Below are 19,895 nucleotides of genomic sequence, written 5' to 3' on the forward strand. Positions count from 1 at the left end.
TTCACAATGGCAATTCTCCCCTCCAACGCAAACACACAGACACACACAGAGCCGGCCCCTTCCTTCTTGGTGCTCCCCACCACCTCTCCATCTCTCCTCCCTTTTGTCTATTGCACTGGTCACACCTGCGACGTCTGTCACAATCTTGCCCCCATACTACCACCCTCAGCCAAGAAAGGACTTCGTCCAAGCTCAGCGGGGGACCAGACAGGTCCTCTATTTATAGGCCCTGCTCCTCCCTGATTGGGCACTTGACACAAGCCCACCCATAGGCTGACAAGCAGCCTATGAGCTGGCTCAGAAAATAAGCTCTGCCCAATCAGAGAGGCGGGGCCCGCACCGGCCAATCAGGTTACTCTCCGTCTCGAGAGGGTGCACTCAGGGAGGCAGGCACCTGGGAGCGCGTCCTTCCGGAAAAGGCGCCCTCGGAGAAGGCTGCGGAGGACTTTCGTCCTGTATAGAGGACAGCGCCGGGCTCTGTTTACAGAGACTCTTGCTGCCAAGGAGGCTGCTGCCTGTTCACTCAAGATTCTTGTTTTCCTTAGAAAACAAGAATAAACTCCCCTTTCCTGAGGTTGTCTGAGTCTTGGATCCTTCCCACGGAAGAGCTTCATTACCTGGCCAGCTCACGTCCCACCTCCTACCATGTGATGCCATGTGTTCTGGGCCACAGAGCTCCTCGGTCCTGATCTGAGCCTCAGACCCGAGCTCGTGCCCAGACCCTTGCGCTGTGTCCCGGGACCAACCGAGAGGCCGCTCTGCAAGCCAGGTTCCACTTTGAAGCGTTCTTGGGATGGTTACATTTCTCATTTGTAGTGTATGTATCAGTGACCTGCGTGTGCCATCTCTGTTACTGTGTACTTAATATTTTCCTGTAACTCCATTCACTATTTTGTTTACTTGTATTTAAAGAAAAGTCGTCCTGTTGCTTCCGTGAATGGAGACACCGTTATTCTCTGTAAATAAAAGGGAACTCTAAAAAGTAAATACAATAAAATGTCTCCATCTGTTGCCAGCTGGAAATCCGCTTTCTTAGTTTAAAGAGGAGATTAGCGGGCCGCCTGGGTGGCTCAGTCAGTTGAGCGACGGACTTCACCTCAGGTCATGATCTCGCGGTTCACGAGTTCGAGCCCCCGAGTCCCGCATGGGGCTCTGTGCTGACAGCTCGGAGCCTGGACCCTGCTTCGGGCTCTGTGTTTCCGTCTCTCTCTCTCTCTCTCTCTCTCTCTCTCTCTCTGCCTCTCCCCCACTCACGCTCTATCAAAAATAAATTAAAAAAACAAAAACACTAAAAAACTTTTTTAAAGAGGAGATTGGCAAGTGTTGGGAGGCTGTTGAAGACATGCCAGCACCAAACAGTGAGAAAGCAAAAAGATTATAAAAGGAATATCATTTTCACTAATAGGAGTCAGGTTTCTCTTATTCTGTGCCTAGGCACCTTCTGACATGGTCTCATGGGAAAATAAAAATAAAATATCATAAAAATAGGACTAATATGTACATTTAATGTAATATAAAGTAATATAATATAAACTGAATATAATAAATGTAAATAAAGGTATATATATATATATATATATATATATATATATATATATATATATATAATTTTTTTCCCCTTTCAGTGCCTTTGACTCTGAACAGTTGGACCAGATCACAGATGGCGATATCTGACATTCACAAAGCTGCACCCATGGCAGACATTGCTAATCAATTGCACCCTCTCATACCAGACATCGCTAACCGATCACAGCTCTCCTTCCCGCGAAGTTTGGGTAGGGCTTTAGACTCCGCAGGCAGGTCCCAAATGATCATAGCTGGCACCTGGTGACCTATCTGGACCAGATAATCCCCCTGAGATTCCTTCCACAGTGGAAGGTCTTATCTTCCCGGGCCAGATTTTCCAGGCAGGGATGGGGGCTGGAAAGCGGAGAGGGGCCAGTTAGCAGACATGCCCAGGGAACATGCCCAGGGTCCCCACCGTGGTCTGATGAGAGGCTTGAGCTGGCGGTGAGCAGAAATGAGGGGCCACCTTACGCCAGGTGGACTGATGGGGCCGAAGCCACCATGTGACATGCCCTGGGTGGGTCAGAGTCTGTGCCTCCGGGGACGGGGCAAGGAGGAAGCAGCTGGTAGGGGCAGGAAGGGCGAGGCAGAGACAGGCCTGCCTGGGTCAGATCGCAGGGAGAGGAGCGGCACCAGCTGGGAAGCAGGCGGCCGGGAGCCCCGGGAGACCTGTCAGGTGCGGAGTGGGAAGCAGGAGGCAGCCGGGCAGACTGGGGGATCAGAGAAAAGGAGGGAGAGGTGGGCAGGCCTTCCAGCCTCTCAGACCTCCAATTTCTCAAACTATATTTGTTCCTCACCTCCCCAGTCCATGGTATCCCTGCTCTCTCCCCGCTCCCCAGATCCCACCCCAAGCAACTTCCAGCGTCCACGGTCACCGAGCAAATTACGGAGGAAACAGTCCATCCTGGGGTGAATACCTACCCCTGCCCTCTCAATTATTGGCATCCTGGATGAGTTCAGAAAAGATTAAGAGGCACATTTATTTAGCCACAGCTTACCCTCGTCGCCTGAAAAGACCCAGCAAAGCAGGTGTTTTGTCCCCCATTTTGCAGATTAGGAAACTGAGGCTCAGGGAAGTTTAAAAGTTTAAAAGTTCCCGGCAACGGATTAAAAAGTGACAACAGCAGCCCCCTTTGCACGATTGTAATCGTAGTTGAGACCGTCCCCACCCTTGTGAGGCGGCAGCATCGCCTTGAGCTCGGGTCCCTGCTCAGCCTCCTCCTTGGTCCGCCTGTCCCCTGCCACCTGCTTCTCTTAATTCTTCCACGTCCTCGGCCAACTGTATCCCAGAGTAGCTGAAGGGTGGCTGAGCTTCTCTGGCTACAGCCCCGTGCAACAGGTCCCTCTCCCTCCCCAATTCAGGAGACTCGTCCAGAAGCTTCCCATGCAGCCCATTTCCAATAAAGGCTCAGGTTCCACAGAGGAGGGTGTGGCTGTCCCTCTACTCCTCTCTGCGTTCTCCACGGTCGCTGCCCCACCCAGGGCTGGGGACTCCGCAGAAGGACAGTAGCCAGCCTCCTCTCTGTGGCCCAGCGTGTGGCACGAGGCCAGGTGCACAGAGGAAGATGATGCGTCTCCCGCCAGTTCCTCCCTCCCTCTGCATCCTGGCTTCCTGGAATTGTAGACGGGGAACCTCTCCCCCCAACCTGTATCTCTCTCCCCACTCAGCACTTCTGGCCTTGCTTTCCCACAGCCCTTCGCCACCCACCCACCCCGCCGGGCCCTGCGATGGGAGCCTCGAGTGTGTCATATCATGGTGGTGGAAAATGTCTCTGAACAAGCCAGCCAAGGGGATGTCCCGGCTGTCACAGTGGCCAGGCCCAGGCACCCGTGCTGAGCTAAGTTTAATCAACAACCCAACCGCTTACCCCCCAACCCCCAACAACAGTGGCCTTGAGATAGGAGAACGCAGGGGTGAGGGCCCAGGGTTCTGGCGCCCCCCCCCCCGCCGCCGCCCCCCCCCCCCCCCCCCCGCCAAACTCACTGGGGGACGTGTGCCGTGGCTGAGAGACTGGGTAAGACGCTACACGTGCACGCACTTGAGAATCAGTGAAAAAAAGCTTGCCCGGGTGAGGGCTAAAGTCCTCCCGGTTCAAATCCTTGCGTCCCTGCGTTCTAGCTGTGTGGCCTTGGGCGAGTCACTGGCCACTCCGTGCCTTGGTCATCTCAGCCCTAAAATGGGCCCAGAGGGGCGCCTGGGTGGCTCAGTCGGTTGAGCGGCCGACTTCGGCTCAGGTCACGATCTCGCGGTCTGTGAGCCCGAGCCCCGCGTCGGGCTCTGTGCTGACAGCTCAGAGCCTGGAGTCTGTTTCAGATTCTGTGTCTCCCTCTCTCTCTGACCCTCCCCCGTTCATGCTCTGTCTCTCTCTGTCCCAAAAATAAATAAACATTAAAAAAAACTTTTTTTTTTTTAATAAAATAAAATGGGCTCAGAATAGTACCTCTTTCTTTCCCTCATGGTGTTGTTGTGGAGATCAAGTGAGTGAATAACACCGTGTGCTTAGCACAGAGGCTCAGGCGTGCTAAGTGCTCAATGAAGGCAGCTCTTGAAGGGACACTAAAGGATCCTCACAGGCCCTTGTCCCCACCGCTGTCCCTCCCAGCGCCTGCCACAGGGTGTTCATTGAGTGAATGTGCGTATTGCTGGATGGGTGAGAGAAGGAAGGAAGGGAAGGAGGGAAGGACACACAAGGTCCAAGAACCTGAATTTGTATATAAATTGGAACCAACGTGGACGGCAGAAAGGACAGAGCCCACAGGCCATCACGGCCACATCTGGGTTGACAGCTGCCCTGATGACACAAGGTATCCAGAGGAGAGAGGCACTCGGAGGGGGCGGGGGACCCGAGCCAGCGCTGGCTGCTTCCTCCAAGGCAGCCAGAAAGCCGCTCTTTGGAGAAGCTTCTATGCCTCCAGCCTTTGGATCTGGGCCCTCAAACTGAACTGCCCGCAGGGGAGGAGCCCTGCTTGTGACAGCATTTTGAGACCAGAAAAAACGTACACGTATCTGTTGAAACTTGGACTTCTGTGTGCCTTGGAAGTTTTTTATTGCCTGATGGTTTTTAGTCTTAAAAACTTATCTTTGGGCAGAGCCCTGGGAAGAGCACAGGACTGGGAAGCAGGTGAGCTGGGTTCCAGTCCCAGGCCTGCTGGTGACCTCCCCCCACCAGCGTGTTCCGGGAGCCCCCGCCGCCAGGAGGGACCGCACAGTGGAGGAGGACAGGCTGGGTGACGCATGAGGAGTTTCCATTCTGTGTCCCCGGCTGTGGCCTCAACCCCCAAACCCCTGATCAGAAGCCACTCCCCTGACCTCTGGCTGGGAAAGTGTCAAGGGGCCAGGCCGGGACCTGCTGAGTCCTCCTCTAACTGTGCCTGCACACAGAGGCCAGAGGCCAGAGGCCAGGACCCAGAGCTGGGACAGAAGGGGTGAGGGGCCCCAAGGGGGAGGGACACAGACCCAGAAGGGGGGTGGTCACTGGGGGAATCTGACATCAGGGGGTCCTGGGGTTGAATCCCAGCACTTCCCGGCTGTGTGATGTTGACAAGTGAGATGTTGACAAGTGACATCTGCACTTTCTCACCTGCAAAATGGAGTGAAATGGCCATTTTTCTTCTGTTGGGGGGGGGTGGTGGATGAGGCCAGCCCATGTCTGGTTAACTGTATCACAAAGTCACAGAGTCTTTTTTTTTTTTTTTTTAACATTTCTTCATCTTTGAGAGAGACAGAGCATGAGCAGGGGAGGGGCAGAGAGAGGGAGACACAGACTCCGAAGCAGGCTCCAGGCTCTGAGCCATTAGCACGGAGCCTGACGCGGGGCTCGAACTCACGGACTGCGAGATCATGACCTGAGCCGGAGTCGGACGCTGAACCTACGGAGCCACCCAGGCGCCCCACAAAATCGCAGAGCCTTAGGGCCTCCATAAGGGTACCGGAAGCCCTTACGAGCCTTGAATCCCTCTATAGGCGAGGGAAGTAGGGTCACTGAGGCAGTGATTCCTGTGAGGTCTCACACTTGAGTCGATGACAGGCCATCCTGACAGATTCTTATTCCTAAGGAGTGTCCCTACGTGCTGCTGAGGGCCTCGTTCTCTGCCTGCTGCTGAGAGAACAGTCTGGCATCTGTCGCACTGTCCGTCTTCCCCCGGCTGAGCTGCATCCCTCAAGGACCGGGACTGAGCCTCGTTTGTTTCTGTGGCCCTGGGGCCCAGCACAGGCCGGCACCCTGTTGGTGCTGACACCCGTGTAATGAGAGAGCGAGCGAGTTACTCTACGTTCACCGTGTGCTGGGCAGAGGTGACAGAGGTGGCCTCCGGGGCCCCTACCGGGGCAGCCCCTAAAGGCTTGGTCAAGGCAACTGGAAAGATGTGTGCAGCTCACGGAGCTTCCTTCCTCCCAGCCGTGAGACGGCTCCCAGAGGCCACAAGGAGGGGGATGTGACAGGTTACATCTGTGTTTGTGAGGGGGCAGACCAAGGCAGGGGTAGCAGCTCAGGCGTGCAGAGGGAACGTGCTTCTGAAGCAGGGAGGGCGCCCGGGTGGCTCCGTCGGTTTAGCGTCCGACTCCGGCTCAGGTCATGATCTCGCGGTTCGTGAGTTCGAGCCCCGCGTCGGGCTCCGTGCTGACGGCTTGGAGCCTGGAGCCCGCTTCGGAGTCTGTGTCTCCCCCTCTCTCTGCCCCTCCCCTGCTCACACTCTGCTTCTCTCTCTCAAAAGTAAAATAAAATAATTTTTTTTAATTAAAAAAAAAAAGAAAAAGAAGCGACTTGAGGACTCAGGGTCACTTGGACCTTTGGAACAGTAGTTCCCTGTTCCCACCCCTCTCCCCCTGCCCGGGAGGGGTTGACCTTGTGTCCCCTAAAAGATATGTCGCAGTCCGAACTCCTGATAGCTATGAATGTGACCTTCTTTGGAGACAGGGCTCTTCACAGATGTACATCAGATGAGGTCATCAGGTGGGTCCTAATCCAGCACGCCTGGCGTCCTTATAAGAAAGGAGGGATCCAGAGACAGACACGTGACATGTGACAATGGAGGCGGAGATTGAATGAATTCCAAGGATGGCCAACAACCTCTAATGCTGGGAAGAGGCAGGAAGCATCCTCCCTTAGAGCCTTCGGAGGGAGCTTAGTCCTGCCGACACCTTGATCACGAACTTCTAGCCTCCCGAGCGGTGAGAGAATAAATTTCTGTCGTTCGACACCACTCCATCGGCCGTACCTTATTAGGACAGTTCTAGAAAACGAAGACACCGCCTTGGAGCCTAGGGGAGCTCGGTCCTCCCCATCGCCTGTCTAGACAGCATCTGGGTGGCACACAAGGGGCCCGCCCCCGCGGCCCCCACCGCAGCCCCTGGACCTCAGAAATGCCAAGGGTCGCTAGCCATGCCCAAAAGCTAGGACGAGGCAGGGAAGGAATCTTCCCTAGAGCCTCCAGAGCGAGCCTAGACCTCTGACACTTGATCTTGACCTCCAGAACCTTGACAGAACGCATTTCTGTTGTTTCCAGCCCCGGGGACGGTAATTCTTCGTGGCATCCCAGAAAAACGACACCGCTCCCATCAAAGGGATCAGGCCAGAGCCCCTGCGACGGGCGGTGGGACCCGGGGCAAGTCAGCCTCTCGTCCCCGGAACCTCAGTCTCCTCCTCAGCTGAGCAGAGTCACGGATTCCCACTCCCAACCCTGGACTTGAGGCATCCCCGGGAGGGGCCCAGCTCGCGGCCCAGAGCTCAAAACACCCACCAGATCGTCATCAAAAGATTTGCTCGCTCAGCGAGCGTGTGTGTGTCCCGTGAGCCCAGCTGGGATCCAACGGGGTCAGGACAGACCAAGCCTTTGTCTTCACGGGGTTCCTAGCAGGCCCCACGCTGTCAGGACAGAGCCCGACGCGGGGCTCGAACCCACGGACCGCGAGATCATGACCTGAGTCGAAGTCGGATGCTCAACCGACTGAGCCACCCAGGCGTCCCTGCCCGTCCCCACCTCTAATTTCACTCCCACCTCGGATGAAAAGAAAGGCCTCCCGTGTAGAGGGCACAGCACCCGCGAATTCTATCCCCTTCCATCTTCCCGACTCCAGATGATTCTTTATCATCTCCCTTCCACAGCTGACAAGATGGCAGCCTGGGCAGGTGACATGACTCGCCAGGTCACTAAGAGGTAGAGCTAGGACTCCAGTCAGGTCCTCGAACTCTCCAACGTCTGGCTGGATCCTCATCCCCTGAGTGTGGTGGGCCCACTGAGGTCTGTCCCTCCCTGTCCTGATGGATCAAGCCTGCTGTGTCCCTTGGCCGCCAAGCCTCACTGGCCAGGCCTCCAGGTGGCTTCTCTGTCCCTAGAGACCAAGGGGACCCAGTGTGAACGTGAAATGCAGATACCCTGGGAACACTGAGGCTCTTATCCCGTCTGTGTGGGACTGTGTCCCCCTGCCACGGGACAAGGGTGTCCAGGGCGCATGGCTGCCCTGAGGACCGAGAGGAGCCCTGACTCCGGGGCAGGCTGTCCCCCGCCCGTGGTGGCTCTCTGAGCTCTTGGGGAGTTGACATCCTTGCACTTTTGCTTTTAAACGCCCCGCTCAGCAATTTGCTGCCCCCCCCAACCCCCCAGTCCCAGCCCCTCCCCCCGGGCCGTGGCCAATCAATGGCCGGGTGGCCGCCAAGTACAGAGGGTGCCGATTGAACGAGGCCTGCTTTTCAGACCGTCCGGCTACGGTCTGGGGCCACCTTGCCTTCTGAAACGACAGGATGCGGCTCAGACGCAAGTCTCAGTCTCTCTGCCCCACGCCCTCCCAAGAACCCCCTTCCCCTCGGAAAGTTTGCAGCAGGGTGGGGGGCGGGGGCCGGGAGGAGGGGAAGAGGGGAGGCTGGAGGGAGGAGGGAAGATTTCCCGGGGGCTGCGGTGACAGGAGGTGGGGCAAGGCTGGGGGCTTCAGTCCCAGGGTCCCGGCGGGGGCAGGAAAGGTGCCCCCCACCCCCCTCCCAGCCAGCCTCCCTGCAGCCAGTGCGCGGTGTAGAGCTGTGCCCTTCACCCCGACCCTCCTCACTCACACCTCCCCCTCCTTGCGACACGGCTTCTTCGGACTCCACTCGGGTCAGCCCCTCCGCGTCTGCCTGGCCATCGTGACGTCAGTGTTAACGGCCACATCACACAACACACACATCACAAAGCAGGTGAGATGAATTGCGATAAGTTGTTGTTTAACCCAATACAGCCGGCGTGTAATCAATGTGGAAACTTCTCACTGAGGTGTCGGACGTTCTTTGTTCGCCCTGAGGCTTGGATCTCACCACAAGCGCGTCTCAGGTCGGACTGGCCGCACCTCAGGGGCTCAGGGGCCCCCTGTGGCCAGTGGCCGCCTCAATGGAGAGCACCCCTCTATAGAATCAGGGAGGAGTTGAAATCACGTCCAGCTGAACGAAAAGTAGCATCAGACCCCGCTTTCCCCCTTTCTGTCCCCGGACCACAGGGGCCCAGCCTCCTGCTCTCTCCCGGGCCACTGGCTCCTCCGGGGTCCCCAGTCTAGGTAAGGAGACCCGCATGAGCCCCTGCCCCCGCCGCCCGGGCCTCTGCACAGCCCCCCATCCTCAGTCCCTCCCTCCCCCCCAACCTCATGCTCTAGGGGACCGGGGGCTGTAACCAGGCAGGAACGTCACCAGGCAACAGGCCTCAGGGGAGAGCTCGGATCTCCTGCACCTGCCCGCCAGCCTCCGGGGTGCCCACGGGGCGGGGTGGGGTGGGGTGGGGCGGGCGCTGCCTGTCTCCTGCCTCCGGCCTGTTTACCTGGGCTCAGTCACCGTGCTGACCTGAACCCGGCAGAAGGCCCATGGAGCCTGGGGCCACAGGCCACAGGGGACAAGGGCCAGACAGCCCGGCCATGGCTCTGGGCCATTGATCCAGCCCAGGCTGGCTGGTGGGGGCAGGGAGACCTTGGCCTGGACAAACAGAGGCTCTGGGGCCTGCGTGCAGGCCCGGCACCCACCTGCCACTCCCAGAGGTAAGCGGGGGCCTCCGGGACGGGGGACCAGGATCTAAGAATGGCCCGGTGACAGTGTCCGTTCTGAGAGCCAGGCCTGGCTCTCTGGGGCTGGAGCCTCCGGCCCTGCTCTGAGAACAGGTCTTCAGGGCCCCGTTGGCCAGACAGCGACTGGGTAAGCAGAGGGCGAGGGGTCCCCAGAGCCGGGGTGGGGGCGAGACGGGGCGGAGTGAGGCCAGGTATATGGGCAGGCACGGGGGCAGTGGGTACACTGCGGGCTCCGGGGGCTGGGAGGCCTGGGTTCCGGTGCGGCCGGTGGACCCTGGGCCAGGGACTGGGCGGAGGAGGGGCCCCGTTTGCCAGGCCGAGCTCCCCACCCACACTCCGCAACACTGGATGTGCCCTGCTCCCTACCTACGCACCCACCTGGGCTCTCGGGTGTGGGAGACGGGCCCCGAGCCTCACGCTGCGCCGAACGGGGGACCCTTAGGTCCCAGGCCCGGAGCTGCGTGCAGCCGGCTCTGCGCGTGCGTGCGCGTGTGTGAAGTTTGAGGAATGCACCCGTGAGTTCGTGTGTCACAGACGGATGTGTGTGTACCTGAACGTGTGTCTGCCTCTGTGATCTGTGTGTGGGTTTATCACATATTTATACCGTATTCGCGTGTGTGTGGAGGGGACTTTCACGCGCTCCCCCCACCCTCGGGCGCACGCCACGTGGCTCGTAGCAGGGATCTGCTCCAGGCCCGGGTCCTCCTCGCTGGAAGGTGCCTTCCACGGCTCTAGATGAGATTTCTGGTCTGTTCCTCCCCGCTCTGCCCTGCGGTGGCTCAGTGACCTTGGGCAAGTCGTTTTCTCTCCCCGTACCTGGTTTCCCCCAACTATTAGATAGAGATAACAAAGCAGAACATCCCAGGCTGCTGGAGGCTGAGATACAATGTGATTCGCAACATTGTCCAGTAAAGGGCTGGCAGGCAGGGGGGGTGGCCCGGCCCTGCCCCCCCCCCCGGGGAGCTCAGCTTCCGGTGGGCCGACTGAGGACGCTCTGAGGGTCAGGGAGAGCTGGAGGGCAGAGGGGCAGGTGCCAGGGAAGGGGCCAGGTGCTCAGATCAGAGAAGAAGCCGGTGTCAGTTGGGGCACACCCAGCCCTCCTTCCAGGGGCTCACCCTCAGGGGACAGAGAATGTCCCAAGGTGAACTGCGCGTTGATGGGGGAGGCCTGGGATGCTCCAGAGAAGCAGCCACCCCTCCTGAGGCACCCTGGGAGAACTGCCAAGAGGAGGTGGGAGGCACACAGGGGTCAGCTGGGAGCGGGCCAAGTCAGAGGAGGGCAGCCCAGGCAGAGGGAAAGCCAGGTGACGAGCAAGAACTTTCAGGGTTCCTGAAATGACCCGCGTGACGCTTTTCATGCAGAGCGAGCTCAGGGCCCTTGACCTGTATACCTCTTCTAGCATCTTCATTGTTAGAATTTGATGGCTGAGAAGTCCAGCGTCAAGGGGAAAAAGAAAGCAGAGAGAAAGGAAGGCAGGAGAAGTCGGCCGGGCCATGCATGCCCAAAGCGCCCTCCAGCTATCGGGAAGGAGCTGGGATCCCAGCATTCCCTCGCTTGACGACAATTACTGGGGGTCGAGCTCTGCCCTGGGAGCAGGGCACACAGCGGTGGGCAGAATAAAGCCCCTGTCCCGATGCCACTTTCAGCCAGAGAGGAGACAGACAAAGGACACTCAGCATCATGCAGTGTAGGTCACCAGAAGGGCTATGAAGAAATTCGAGCAAAAGACCTGGAAGCAGAGGAGCAGGCCTTGGGGCGAACTGAAGGAAAAGCGTTCCTGGCAGAGGAAACAGCATGTGCAAAGGCCCTGAGGTGCCGCGTACTTGATAGTGGAAGGTCTGGCAAGGAGCTGGGTGTGGCTGCAGCAGAGGGTGGGAGAGGACAGAAAGACACTCCAGGGCCGTGTCCCATAGGCTCTTGTGGGCTGTGATCTGGGCTTCGGGCTCCGCTCTAGGTGGAGGAGAGCGATGTGAGGCCCACGAGCGGGGCCCACGGTGAAAAGCCCGCTCTGGCGGTTGTGTGGGAATTCGCTAGTGGCGGTGACCACACAGCTGGCTACTGCAGGAGTCGAGGTGACGGATGATACTGACCTGGATGACGGTGGGAGCCCTAGAGGTTCCAGGAAGGGGTCGGGTTCTGGAAGCAGCTGGAGGGTAGAACCACAGACCCTTCTGATGGACTGAACCCTGGAACCAACCAGGGAGGGGGGCACTGTATCATAGTAAAAGACAGGAGTCGTGGGTCATCTTCCCAGCTGTCACTTGTCACACCTGCCCATCTCCTGCTGGGCTGTCAGCCCCAAGAGGACGGGAGACAGGGCTCATATTCACCAGCGCGCGTCCCCCCCCTTCCCCGTGCCCAGTGCAGAGCCCGACACCAAGCAGGTGCCCGACAAAAATGGAGTGGTTCGGGGGCACCTGGGTGGCCCAGTCGGTTAAGCGTCTGACTTCGGCTCAGGTCACGATCTCGCGGTCCGTGAGTTCGAGCCCCGCGTCAAGCTCTGGGCTGATGGCTCAGAGCCTGGAGCCTGCTTCCGATTCTGTGTCCCCCTCTCTCTCTGACCCTCCCCAGCTCACGCTCTGTCTCTCAAAAAATGAATACACGTTAAAAAAAATTTTTTTTTTGTTTTAAATGGAGTCGTTCAGGGGGACACGGCAGGCAAGCCCCAGGTTCCACCTCCTGGAGGCAGCAGGGTGTAGGAGAGAGCACCGTACCAGGGGTCTGGAGACCTGGGGGCCCTCGCCATTCGTTCTCTCATTCACGTAGCAGGGCCTGTGGGTTCTGCGGGGAAGCAGGGGTGAGGAGGACGCAGGCCTGTCTCTCCTGTGGGGGGAAGAGACGAAGCCAAAAGCCAGGCATCCTGGGGATCTGACCGCCCAGGAGAGGAGGCGGCCTACTACCCAGGGCCTGGGGACCCATCGCCAGGCTGGTGGCCTTGCACGGGGCCTTTAGGGATCCCTGCAGTCCTCAGACGGAGGGCGTGGCTGCACAAAGGTGTGGCTTTGTGGGCCTGCAGGGTGACGTGCGGGATGGGAGTTAGGGTTACGGGAGAAGGTGGGCATGGAGGGTCTTGGCCGCTACAGCAAGGGTTCGGAGGTGGCCACGAGGGCGTTCTGAGCAGGCGAGCGGTTGGAGGTGGGCAGGGAGTGCTGCCCGGTGACAGTGTGATGGCACGTTGGAGGAGACAGGAGATGGGGACCCCAGGGAGGAGTCCTCCCAGGGAGGAGTCTGCCCCAGGAGCCCAGGTGGGAGGCAATGGGGAGGTCCCGATGAATTGGCCCCCCCGCCCCCCCCCCCCCCCCCCCCCCCGTCAACTTGGGCTGGATCCATCTTGGGCCGATCTTACCTTGGGTTTCTGCCCAGTGGCTTTGCTAATACTGGGTTCCTCTGTGATGCTCACTGTCCGCCCCCCCCCCCCCCAGATGGGAGTGAGGGACACTTAGAAAGAAGATAAAATCCATGGAGTGAAGGTCTGGTCTCGGGGGTGGGGAGAAGGGAGGGGAGGCCTGCTGAACATCCCACCCTGGACTGCTCCCCTAGGCGCCTCCCCTAATAGACCTCTGACCTTCTCCGGGCCTCGTTTCCCCCCCGCCTCGGTACCCCGATGATGCGTGAGCCAGCAGAGCATAGGGGTCGGGGCGCTACTCTGCTTGGGTTTACAGTCTGGTTCTGTTGCTCTAACCAACTGTGAGACCCCGGCCAAGCCGCTCAACCTCACCTCTGTGCCCCCAAGTCCCCGTGGCGGTGCGAGAAATCCCGCAATAGCTCCTTGGTGATCCAGGCTCAAGAGTATATAACCAGGGGTGTGGCCACCTCTGGCAGAAGCGGTGGACCTGGGCTGAGAGAGGACCTGGGCTCTCCTCGAGCCAGCCTGTCGGGACGGCCAGTTTGTCACCAGGGTTGCTGCGGACGCTTTGGGAGGCGGGCGAGGCTGCCCCGACCTTCGCAGGATGTGCACCGGCCATCCTCGGCTGCGGCCCCGTGGGTACTGATGGCTTCTGGAAGAGCGTCAGCCCGGCTGAGGGTTGCCAACAGTCCCTCCTCCCTTGCACTCCGGGGGGAGGGGACACTGTAAGGGTCACTGTGGCTGGTAGCCAGTGACTTAACGCCAAGAGGAGCAACGGGGAGCAGGGACGCAAGGAGGAGGGCCAGGAGGCCCCTCGAATCCAGCCGGGAGAGCTTCGAGCTTCGCTGGGGAGCCCCATTTTTCAGAAAACCCACTGTATGAAAACCTAAGACACAGCCCCAAGGAAAGCCCTCCCACCCCCTCACCCCCACATACACATCTGGGGGTGTATTTTATTTTTAAACATTTTTTTTCAACGTTTATTTATTTTTGGGACAGAGAGAGACAGAGCATGCACAGGGGAGGGGCAGAGAGAGAGGGAGACAACAGAATCGGAAACAGGCTCCAGGCTCCGAGCCATCAGCCCAGAGCCTGACGCGGGGCTCGAACTCCCCTGACGCGGGATCTCGACCGCGAGATCGTGACCTGGCTGAAGTCGGACGCTTAACCGACTGCGCCACCCAGGCGCCCCTGGGGGTGTATTTTAAAGCCACAGTGGCATTTATGGATGCAGTGAGACACTTCTCGAGGGTCTAGCATCCTGACCCTGCCGGTGGGTGGATGGCTAAAGGGCCTTCCCTGAAAAGCCAAATAACACCCAGAAGTTTCCTTGGGGGGTTCCGAAGATACAGCCGCAGACCCAGGGCACTGAAAGCGGCAACATCCGGTTGTTATGAAGTCATGATCTGTTAATGAACAGCTCATTTACAGGAAGCAGCCCAGGGTCCTGGCAGGAGCAGGGAGACAGAACCCCCCCCCCACCCACCCCCGGGCTTGATCCTCATCTTCCTGCTGTGTGACCCTGGGCCAGTGTGGCTTAGCCTCTAGGGCGTCGGGTTTTTCATCTGTAAAACGGGGCTGATCGTGAGTGACAGATCCTCAAACCGCATTGGGAAATTGAGCCTAGGAAAATCCCGGACTGAGCTGTTGCTGTAACGCTCCGGCCGTCGGCTTCCTCCTCTGCCCAATGGGTGCGGAACCTCGAACGGTGTTTGGAGGTTTGAGGCAGACACGTAAAGTGTCCACACAGCGTGGGCCCGAGGAAGGGGAACGCAGAGGGACAACAAGCCCCACGCCCCTGGGTGAGCAGATGAAAAGTGTTCCCGAGACGCTCGATGAATTTTAGTTTGTGCCTCCTCTGGCCCGAAGACACTCTCGGCTGGGGGGGGGGGGCGGGGAGACCAGAGGGCGCACTTCTGGAAGGGCAGGGGTCTGGCCCAGCATTGTACTGGCTCAGGGGCTGCCAGGGGAGTGTTTACGTGAATGGAAGGCAGCGGTATTTCGGGACGCTGTGCCACGGAGAACCGAGAGGAAGGAACTCGCCTGAGCGGACAGAAGGCCAAGGGCTCGAGGAGCTGGTTGATAGAAATTTGCACTCCGGGCTCTCCGGCTGCGGGTACCATCGCGGGGCGGTGGGGGGCTTGGGAACCGAAGCCCCATCTCTGTCCTCGGACCACAGAGAGGCCGGTGCGGCCGCAAAGGTGGCGTTTCCAGAGCCCGACGGAGTCCAGCTCCGCTTGTCCTCTGGAGCGAGCGGCCCCAAGACCCTAGGAGGTGGCTCGTGCCCTCTCTCAATCACCGCCTTCCAGAGTCGCGGACTTCCCATCCCAAAGGCGGGGCTGCTGTCTTCCGTGCACCCTTGGTATTCGGCAAAAGCTCCTTTGCCGACGCCGGGTCGTTTCCAACCCGGGTCTGTTTCTCCACCAGGATGCCCACGGCCGAGGCCCCCCAGGCAGCTGGCGGACAGGGCGATGGAGGTGATGGCGAGGAGGCAGAGCCGGAGGGGATGTTCAAGGCCCCCAAGGACTCCAAGAGAAAAGCCCGGGACTACCTCCGCCTGGTGCCCCTGTGGCTGGCCCTTGTCGTGCTGGCTTCGGTGGGGGTCCTGCTCTGGTATTTCCTAGGTAACCGGTGGGCCCGTCCGGGAGAGGCGCCTGGGGAGGAATTGGGATGGCCGTCGGGGGCTTACCAGGAGAGACCGGAAGTCCAGGCTCGGGGAATGCGGAGTTCACTGCGTGAACTTGGGCAAGGCACTTCTTCTCTGAGTCTTTCTGCCGTCCTGTGAGATGGGAGACCTCCTGCACCTACGTTCTAGGTCCTGGGCTCAGGTCAAGGGCAAGTTCCTTGCTGGAGTCAAGCGCCCCCAGCTCCCTCCAGCGGGGGAAGGCGTATTCTCACAGCACCCAATTCCTGTGAACTGACAAGCAGGAGTGTAAACATTGCCTCCACTTGCCTGAAGCCCTCCTGGGTTGCCCCTGGGCTCAGAGCCAGTCGGCTCTGTGGGAGGAGGCCCAGCGGCACGGGAGGTACCTGGCACCTGGGGTGGGGACCACAGCTGTCGCCTCTGGGTCTCCAGGACCCAGCATGAGTGGGGATGAAGGGGAGGGAGACACAGGACTCAGACGCCCGGGGGAGTGTCCCTGCACAGAGATGGCTTTCACACCCAAACTCGGGCACGCTTACAATTCAACACACGGGGAAGGGGGATCTGGAGTGTCCAGAGCAGGCGGCCAGGGGACGCTGGCCTTGGTCTGAAGTTTGGCCTCCCCCTCTGGTATCACAGCCCTCAACTGGTCCCCGGGAGACCCAGGAGCAACGGGCCCATGTTCTTGGGTCCATCTGTCTGTCCTTCCATTCATTCGTTCATTCATTCATTCATTCATCCACTCCCTTATTCAGTACCAAGCACTTTCTGTGCCCCAGGCTCTGTGCCAGGCTCTGAAGATAGCCCCCTGCCCTCACCAGAAAGCACGGCATGGGCTAGGACAGAGGAAGGTGAGCGGCCAAGGAACCAGAGTGGAGACAATGCACCTTGCCCAAGCCATCAGAGACTTCCCATAAACACTCCGCGGAAGTTAGATAGTCTCCTTACTGGCTGAGTCTCATGGTGGAATGTCGGGCCCTTTGAAGGGAACGGGGACCCACTATGGAGTAGGCATCAGAGACATCAGCCTAGGCCCAGCTCCAGCGGGCGTCGGGGTAGGGATTGTCTGGAGCCGGCCCCTGGGCCATGCTGTTAGGAAGCCTAGGCCTGATGCACCTGCTGGCCATGACTTAGACTGTGAATCCGCTCAGAGCCAAGCGATGCGGGCAGGCCGGGGGGTGGGGGGGTAGGGGTGGAAGCTGTGTGCATTTCACCACTGGCAGGAACCCAGTACCCCAGATAGCACAGAGCTGCCGAGGCCTCGGGATGATTAGTCTTCGGGGTAAACCGCGGTGTCGGGCTGGAGGGCCAGGAACCCAAGGGCCAATCGTCTTTCTTTGAGGAATCTAATTGCTCCTGATTCTGCTCCGGGAGTACATTCACCCCTCGGGGAGGGGGTGCTCCCTGGGGCTGAGGACCCAGCGGAGGGGGGGGGGTGCTCCAAAGCCCCCAAAGGGATTTAAGGGTAAAAGGAGGGACTTCCAGGAGCTATTTGAAGGATTCTTCCCGCCCAGTCTCATGCTGTGCTCCGGGTGCTGGGTGAGGCGATGAATCTAGAAGGGGAGACAGACAGGGGGCCTGTGCTACTGGAGCAGGAGAAGCCCAAAGTGACAAGCCAATGACTGGTTAAGTGGCAGTCGGACTCTAGAAAGGGGTCCGGGGGAGAGTAGGGGCTGGCTCCCCAGGCGGGCAGGTCCTGGGCCCTGGGGTGCCTCCTAGTTACGCTGGGGGCCCTCATGACTGCCCAGCTCTGTCTTCCTCGAACTTACCCTCCCCTGCTCGCCTGGGTGACCGTTCATGCTTTCTTCTTCCCGGCACCAAATCCCGCGGGCGCCCCCCCCCCCCCATTTCTCCGCTCCCCCCTTTGCAGCAAACTCCTCGAGAGACCCGTCTCTACTTCTGCATCCCCAGCCTCTCCGGTACCCTCTCCAATCTGGCTCCCCATCCCCACCCCCGACGGCACTTGCCAAAGTCGCCAGTCATCACGTCGCTACATCTGACGTCCGGCCCTCTGTCCGCCTTGCACCTGAGCCACCGGCAGCATCTGACCAGGCCCCTCGCTCCCTCCTCCTCGAAACCCTCTCCTCACGTGGCTTCCAGGGCGCCCCACATTTTCTTTTTCCCCCAGCTCACACTGTTTGCTTCTCCCGCGTGTCCTTCGCTGGTCGAGGGCTCCCCTTCTCCCTAGTCCGCCTTCTTCTTTCAGGGTCTCATCCGGTGCCCCTGGCCTTAAATGTCCTTTATACCCCGGTGACTCCCAAACCCGTCCAGCCTGGGCTCCTCTGTCGCCGGGGCTTGCCCTCCACCAGGATGTCTAAGGGCACCTCGGACCGCAGCCCACGGCTCTCCCTCGCTTCCTCCGGACCCGCACCCCCCAGCCCACACAGTGGCCATCCCGACCCTCCAGCCGTGCCCCCCTTTGCTCCACGTTTTTACACCCCAGCCCCAATTAGCCAGCAGGCCTGGTCGCCCCTCGCCTGGCCACTGTCACTGGACTGTAGGAGACCCCCTCCCCCGACGGCCGCGGGGCTCCCTGCTTCCGCCCTTGCCCCCTTACAGCCCGTTCGCACAACACCAGGGGGACCGATTTAGAAAGCAGATCAAAGCACCTAACCTCTCCCCTTTAAACCTCCCCCCGCTCCCGCCTCATGGCAAAACCCAAGTCCCCCCCCAGTCCCTCCCCCCTCCCATCTCTTCCTACTCTCCCCTCCTTCCCTCCTTGTGTTCCTCAAGTACACCACATGAGCTCCTTGCCTCAGGGCCTTTGCGCTTGCTGGTCCCTCTGCCTGGAACGTTTTTTTTTTCTGTAGATTAACATCCGCCTTCTTCCCTGGCCGCCAGGTCGCGGCCCGCCCTCACCCCTGATCTCTGCGGCACTGACGCCTCTAACTGTTCATTTATTGTCTGCCTTTCTTGCTCAACAAACCATTAAGGGCAGGGTGTTGTTTTCTTCACTGTTATACCTGGAGCGCTAACACAGTAGGGTTCTCAAGTACCATTTGCTGACTGAGTGAATAAACGAATGAACGGGGCTAGAGACCCAGGGCTGTGACTCCGGCGAAGGGAAGGATGCACGGAGGCGCTAACGCGCAAACCTGACCTTCTCGGCCACGCGGGTCCCCTGGTTTTCGTGTGGTCTGTATCCTGGACTGATTCTTGTGTCCGAGCTTCTGCCTGGGAGCCTTCGGGACGCCATCCGTCTATGGGCTTCTTTCCTCCCTGTCGCCGAACAAACCGGAAGACGCGACGTCCGCGGCAAAGATGATGATGGGGGAGGGGCCTCGGAGGCCCGGGATGCCGGCCACTGAGCTGAGGGTTTGGGTGCAGGAGAAGGCGTCGGGGAGACCGGAGGCTCCCTCGGCTGACCTTGTTGGTTTCTTCCCGGGCAGGGTACAAGGCGGAGGTCACGGTCAGCCAGGTGTACTCGGGGAGCCTCCGCGTGCTCAATCGCCACTTCTCCCAGGACCTCGCCCGCCGGGAGTCCAGTGCCTTCCGCAGTGAAACGGCCAAAGCCCAGAGGATGGTAGGGAAGGGCTGCAGGGAAGGGAGGGAACGGACGAGGGGTGGGGAGGGACGCGGAGGGCCCCGGTCAGGCCAAGCCCGTTGGTCAGTCGCTTCAGAGCCCTCGCTGGGAGCCGGGTCCTCTTCCAGGCACGACGGGAGGGGAACGGGGGACAGGGGGATGGGAAAGTCAGTGGACTCGGGGGTGAAACGCACTTGGGTTAAGTCCCGATGGTCACTCCCTAGCAGCCTTACCTTGGGGGAGGTCAGGGCCGTGCAGGGGTGCTGTCCGGGCCCACCCACATCCCCTCCCCTCCAGGGCGATGGTTTCCTGCCCTGGGGATGGTCTCGGGCTGCCCGGACGTCCCACCCTCCGGCTGCGGGATGGCACCCCGCCCGGGAGGGCAGGCCGGAAGTGCTGAGGGGCAGGGCTTCCTGGGAGTAACCTTCAGCCACCAGACAGGGCGCGGGTAGATAAATACCCCAGCTCCCTTGGCCTTGGTGAGGCGCCAGCTCTGGGCTGCCTCCCAGGGCTCCGTGTTGGACGGTGCCTCAGCTGCCCACGGCCCTGTCCTCCTTCACAGCCGCATTGGCTGTCCCCCTGCCAGCCTGTCCTCCTTGCCCCCCAGCTCCCGGTGCTCTCCAGAATCACCCCCCAAGAAGCCACTCTCCCCACACCCTTGTCTCGGGACTTGCTCCTGGGAGACGCGCCCAAGGCTCTCTTTCCTCTGTAGCGCGGATAATCCAGAGGGGCGCGGGGTCGAAAGGGGATGGCAGGGACGTTGTTCAAGGTGTCCGAGATGCTCCGCAAATGCACCTCC

General features: G+C 59.7%; 1 protein-coding gene across 5 annotated transcripts in view; it reads left to right on the forward strand.

Annotated features, from left to right (window-relative positions):
- Positions 1-8,712: 8,712 nt before the first annotated feature.
- TMPRSS6 (transmembrane serine protease 6) overlaps positions 8,713-19,895 on the forward strand; it is a 41,439-nt gene continuing 30,256 nt past the window's right edge. The window contains exons 1-3 of one of the 5 annotated variants that reach the window (XM_086712351.1): positions 8,713-8,732; positions 15,357-15,553; positions 18,963-19,096. In XM_086712351.1, coding sequence (XP_086568477.1) covers positions 15,358-15,553; positions 18,963-19,096 — 330 coding nt within the window. In that variant the 5' untranslated portion in view covers positions 8,713-8,732; position 15,357. The other 4 variants (XM_086712353.1, XM_086712352.1, XM_086712349.1 and 1 more) reach the window with 4 other exon arrangements.

The sequence above is a fragment of the Puma concolor genome, chromosome B4 (assembly GCF_028749965.1).
Source record: "Puma concolor isolate L17-30 chromosome B4, mPumCon1.1.hap2, whole genome shotgun sequence".
NCBI classification, from domain to species: domain Eukaryota; kingdom Metazoa; phylum Chordata; class Mammalia; order Carnivora; family Felidae; genus Puma; species Puma concolor.